At 45.4% G+C, this 6,000-nt stretch overlaps 1 protein-coding gene across 2 annotated transcripts in view; it reads right to left on the bottom strand.

The window, feature by feature from the left end:
• The window catches only part of LHFPL6 (LHFPL tetraspan subfamily member 6), a 275,595-nt gene extending 270,229 nt beyond the window's left edge, over nt 1-5,366 (bottom strand). Inside the window, exons 1-2 of one of the 2 annotated variants that reach the window (XM_008152063.3) lie at nt 5,091-5,362; nt 3,090-3,656 (exon numbers count right to left, since the gene is read on the bottom strand). In XM_008152063.3, coding sequence (XP_008150285.1) covers nt 3,090-3,474 — 385 coding nt within the window. In that variant the 5' untranslated portion in view covers nt 3,475-3,656; nt 5,091-5,362. Of the gene's footprint in view, nt 1-3,089; nt 3,657-5,090 lie in introns of both variants that reach the window. The other variant, XM_028161344.2, reaches the window with a different exon arrangement.
• Between the last annotated feature and the right edge of the window lie 634 nt (nt 5,367-6,000).

Consider the following 6,000-nt stretch of genomic DNA (forward strand, 5'->3'; position numbering starts at 1 on the left):
TGCCTTTTAAAAACTCAGTTAAGGCCCTGGCCGGTGTGGCTTAGTTAGTTGGGTGTCATCCTGTACACCAAAGGTTGCCAGTTTGATTCCCAGTCAGGGCACGTGCCCGGGTTGCAGGCTCAGTCCCTAGCAGGGAGTGTGTAGGAGGCAGCCAGCTGATGTCTTGCTCTCCCATCGATGTCTCTCTCTCTCTCTCTCTCCACTCCCTTCTTCTCTCTCTAAAAATCAATTTTAAAAATCTTAAAAAAACAAAAACACAACTCTTAAGGGTAAAACTCAATTCAGACTTGCTTTTGAAAATTATGACAAAAAAAATGACTTCACATATTAGATGGAGATGGTGGCAAAGTTCATGTTCAAGTTACCACAGGAAAAGCTGAAGTCATTGGTTCTTTGAAGTATTCCTCCTATAGGTAGCAAATGCCCATGTACAACAGTCTCTTTTTGTGTTGTTCTATCAGCTGACAGGTGACATTTTAACCTCTAATCAACCATAGCAAGATTATTCAAAATTAAGGTTGACATTTTGTCCTTTAACTAGTTCCAAAGTACTGCAGGGGTTTTACTGCCTGAAGTTACACCATATGTGCAAACTCTCAACACAGCAGGCAGGGTTAAGCAGGATGCCTCTGTAATTCACCATTTGTCTGCTTCCTGTGTTTTTGGAACAACCCTAACTTTAGCTAAACATAACCCTCTTGGTGAACCATTTTTAGTAAGAGAATCCGCCTTATAGGAGAGTATGTTGAATATATTTCTGAAGCATTGCCATCTGTGGAACTCATAGAACTCACTGGTTTGGTATTTTGCATAAAATAAAATTACTTACCACTTAAGTGTTTATGAATAAAAATCCAGACAATTATGAAATAAACAACAGGCGGAATTCTGTTTGAAGTATTTTTGCATTTGTCACCTGGTTTACCATTAAATGATAGCAATCATGGCAGATTTTCCCAAAGCCTTTTCCATAATTCAAGTTATTTTTTAATTCTAAATTTACTATTATTTGGGTAATAGGATGTATTTACCTACTTGTGCTCTGAAGAGGTTCAATTCAGAAAAACTCTCTTAGGTTTTATATTCAGAATTTTTTTTGCCAGATATGAAAAATATATATGAAAAATGAGAAAATGCCAACTGCTAGTAATAAACTATTTCCTTAGCTTAATGTCAGTAACACTTACCAAGCCAGAGCTCATGAAAAGAAAATCTAAAGAGAAAAACCAGTACCTTTTAAATATATATATAACTTCCACAATGGTCTTTCTTGAGTTTTTCTGTTATGTAAAACATTTAGCTCTATATAATCCAAAAAAAATCTATACATAGTTTAGAGAGGGAAGCATAAAATCTCATGGGTCTCAGATTCACTTTCTGTTGCCTTCTTTCATTGTATGTTTAAAGATAATCAATAAAAAATTATTTCTCTTTGTAAGCATTTTCCTGTTCTGCCAGATATAATAGCAGTTCCTGCCCTAAAATGAAGGGGGGGAGGGAGAAGAGTAATATTTACCATAAGAGGAGAAAAAGAAACTGCCTAAGCACTTTTCCTGAGCCAAGTGAAACAGAACATCAAAGCAAGTTTATTCTTAATGAAAGATATTTAAATACTCATGGCATTAGTTTTATTCTTAAAATCCGTGGTATCATGTTTTCAAACTCTGGATTTATATTGCAACTTTCAACAATAAACTCTTTCTGTTTCCTAATAGTTTTACTTTATTTCTGTATGAATATACACATCACATGCAAGACTTTGGTCAATGTTGAACACTGAAGCAATAAAGAAAGGAGAGTTAAGGCCCCCAAATTGCCTTCTAGAACAGAGTGAGATGCAAAACCACAGAGAAAAAAAAACAGATGAAAACAAAAGTTATATCTGGTAAGGAAATAAAGAACTGCAAACAACTCTATCTCTTGTTTTAAAACACAAAACTTTTTGCCACTTGCATTTTTTTAGCACAAGAATTTTCTTACTTAAACATTACTTGAAAGTTTTATATTAAAAATCTAAAATAATCTGTTGGGGTTTCTCCAATAAGTAGACTCTATCTCAGAACTATCAATTTTTAATTGCTTTTTTCCAGGATTTTCACAAAACTCTGTAAGGAAACGCCAAATGAAATAGTAACAGACTCTTACTTTATAATGAAGTTACAAATACATTTTACATATTTTCCTGGCTTTTTCCCTTCACTCTGCATTATCTATGATAGTTGTCATATTTCACCAGGGCAGATTATAAATCAGACAAGTTCAGCCTTTCAGGTTGAAAAATGGAGGTGAAAGGCACAGCGGAAAATATATAAAGTATAATTAAAACCATATGACCAGAGATATTGAAGCAGTACTTGTTGGAGGAAACCCAAGTAAAAATCAAACCTGTTCTGGTGTTAGTGACATTATCCAGTCCATTTGGGACAAGTAGACATCATTTGCTAATTTTTTTTTTTTTTTCTTAACAGCAAGAGTACCCAGGGAAATGAAATCCAAACAAGATAGTTACAGCTATAGCTATCTTTGTAGACTAGTGAAATTCATAGTTCTTAATGCAAAACTGGTATCTTATTTAAAACAGTAATCACTTACTTAGAAATATAGTTTAAGATTGGGTAAGGGTAATTTTACCAAAGAGTATTAAAAGACTTATGATGACAATGCGGAATCAAAAACATTTCTACTTTTCTATGATGTCTTCTTGATTAAAGACCTGAGGATTCCAGTAAGACACAGATAATCTAATTGCTCACTATTGAACATGGAGAGCGAGAAGTGATGGAATGCAAACTGTCTCCCCTACTACATTATAAACGACCTAAATGTTATTGCCTCACATAGGTGGTACTTAGCAGGCTAATGATGTATATATGTCTAAGGATGTACAGAAATTTAAGAACTCCCCAAGTTGTAAAGCAATTCCAGTAAAAACCTCTGACTTTGGTAATCTATCACCAAAGCCATTTCCTGTCTATTTCTCGAGAGCATTCCAAGTGTCAATTATAATAATCTCAATAGACAACCGGAACATAATTTTCAATATGACTTCGGGATTCCAGTAAACAACTCAAGTGGAGCAAGTCACTTACCCCCCAGAAACTGAATTCCTCCAGCCACTCTTCCCACTGTTCTGGAGATGAGCTCCGACACACAGCAACCCATGAGAGCGGTGAGAGCCACCAGGAGGAGGAGGCCACAGCCCAGGCCTGTCACGATGGTACAGATCCTCCATTCTGCACTGGGGATGCCCTGGAAAGAGGCGTAGCGCCCACATTCTTCCACCATCACCATCATCTGCCGGCTCTCATCATGCACAGGATATGAGCACCTCCGGAAAGTACCGAAGGACACAGGCTTCCCCAGTTGGGATCCCCAGAGCCAGTAAGGCATAAAGAACCCCACGCAGGAGGCAGCAGCACAAAGAAACGAGAGCAAAGCCCAGATCACCCCAGTACACGTCAGGCTGGATGCCATCTTTCTCCAGGTAGGGCAGCGAGGACCCAAAGGGCTGCGAGAGTGAGTGAAGGTGTGAAACCACCAGGTACTGGGACCACGGGTAATCCACAGTTCTGTAATGGGGAGTGTCTCTGAACAGAATGGGTCTTCAGCCTCACTGGGCCTCAACTTCCCATCCTCCGCAGTAAGGGTGATGATCCCTGGTAAAACAATAAGAAATATGGAGAGTTTAATGTTTTGTAGCGAAATAGATAATGACATCAATTCAGTTGGCCTACAACTTTTAATTAATAAATACTCAAACTTGCCTAGCTGGTTTGGCTCAATGGATAGAGCATCAGCCTGTGGACTGAAAGGTCCCAGGTTCGATTCCAGCCAAGGGCACATGCCTGGGTTGCGGGCTCGATCCCCAGTTGGAGGCAGCCAATCAATGATTCATCATTGATGTTTCTATCTCTCTCTCCCTTCCTCTCTAATCAATAAAATATATTAAAAAAATAATAATAAAAATTAATAAATACTCAAACTTGCCTCAAGACTTCAAAAGTGGGACGTCTCTGCATGAGCCCAAACAAAATGATTGGAATAAATTTCACAGTTCCAGAGCACCATAAATTCACCAAACTTTATAGACGGTCTAGACACAGAATGGATGGAGCTAATAGGCACTCCCAGTACTCGTTCAATAGCATCTGCGAATCCCTTCGATCTTAACTGTCCTCTCCTGGAGTAAGCGCAAGAAAGCCAGTGTATGGCTTATTTTCATCTCCGCAATTTTGATTCATTGGTTCCAATAAAATTTTTGGAACTATCTCTCCAGTTCAATGATTGTCCGTGTCTAACCTGAAAAGTAACCCACACCTTCTAGTACTCTACAGCCAACCCCAGTTATTCAAATAGTTCCACAAGCATTTGACTACCACCCCTGCTTCTGTTTCAAAAAGTGTTCCTGAACCGTTTCCCACACTTTCCATACAGAAACAAATGCAGAAGCCCAAAGCCCATGCACCCCGGAGTTCCATTTCCAGAACTCTCAACTCCAGCGATCAGAGTCCACAGCAAATGCCCCCTTCCCTCACCTCCTCTCTTTCCCAAGCCTCGCCCCTGCGGCTTCCTCTCCACCCCGCAGCCCCCGGTACGGTCCAGTGTGTCACCACAGGGGACCTCCGGCTACTATTTTTCTTTTTTTAATCTTGTCAACTGTGGCCAGAATCAGCGTTAACGACTAAAGTTGTCTGTCTGGGCCATGAGGCTGGGAAAGGCGAATGGGGGTGACATAGGGGGCGGAGGGCCATCGTCTGGAGCTGGGGTAAGGCCAAGGCAAGCCCATAATCAGCCCCTGCCCTGTCCCCGCTCCCCCACCCCACCCCCACCCCTGAAGCCACAGAAGGTCCCCGAATCCAAAAAGAGGGAGCGAGGCGTTTTCCAGCCGGCCTCTGAAGGGAGGGGACGGGGATGGGAAGGCAGCAACGCCCCGGGGCGGACGCCAGCAGCCGGCGCGGCGGGTCGGGAGAGTCCGGAGCTCAGGAAGTCCGGAGCCGGGGAGCAGCGCAACTCCGGCGCCCGGGGGCCAGGGGGCCGAGGAGGGAAAGCGGCGGAGCCCACGCCCCGGGGCGGCCGAGCCCTTCACTCACACGGCTGGCGGGCGGCGGCCACCTTCTCCCCGGGCCGGGGCGCGCACACAACTTGCTGTCTTTCCCGGGCGGAACATCCACAGCCAAGAAGACCGTTCTTCCTCCTTCGCTGCCGTCCCTACAGCCGCAGAGAGCCCGGGCCAGACTTGGGAGGAGGCGCAGGGCCCGGCGCCGGAGGCTGCCCGGGAGGACGGGCTGCGCCGCCACCAGTGGAGCCCGCGCTCCTCGCGTGTCTCGGGCGGGGGTTCGCACGCAGATGCACAGACCTCTCCTTGGCAGGCGAGGCACGCAGCGCCTCCTCCCTCCGCTGCCCGGCCCTCCTCTTTCTCCTGCTCCCGCCCCCGCGCCCCGCGGACCCGGAGCCGGCAGACCCGGACCGGGCGCGGTCGGCGGGGGCCAGGCGCGCGGGGCGCGGGAGGGCGCACCCCTCTGTGCGCGGGGGTCCAAGCCCATCTCTTGGGGTGGCTCTCGCGGCTCCCCCAGCCCCGAGCCTCCTCCTGCTCTCCCCTCATTGTGACTCTTCCCAAAGGGAGAGCGGTGGAGGCAGACAGACCGAGAAGTAGGGGAGAAAGTTGCTTGTCTTTTGGGGAGCTCGCTAGGGGCCACGGAAGAGGAGACACGTTTCCTGTTTGCTTTTGTAGGTCTGGTATTCGGGATTTCAGCTCCGGTTGTAGATGAGATTGGGGGCCTTAAAGACGGGGTAAATTGACCCTTTTGAGCTTTGAGGACGCTCTTGGGATGTGGTCACTTCGGAAGTGGGTGAACAATGTGGACTTGGGAATGAGGAATGAATAGGAGAGTCCACGGCTCAGCTGGCGGCCGTCTCTGTGGGCTAGCCGGGGAGGAGGCTGGGGGCGACTTCCAGCAAAAGGGAGCATCTCCCAAGACGCTCCCTCTGGGGACTTCTTTC

Source organism: Eptesicus fuscus, chromosome 8, assembly GCF_027574615.1.
Source record: "Eptesicus fuscus isolate TK198812 chromosome 8, DD_ASM_mEF_20220401, whole genome shotgun sequence".
Taxonomy (NCBI): domain Eukaryota; kingdom Metazoa; phylum Chordata; class Mammalia; order Chiroptera; family Vespertilionidae; genus Eptesicus; species Eptesicus fuscus.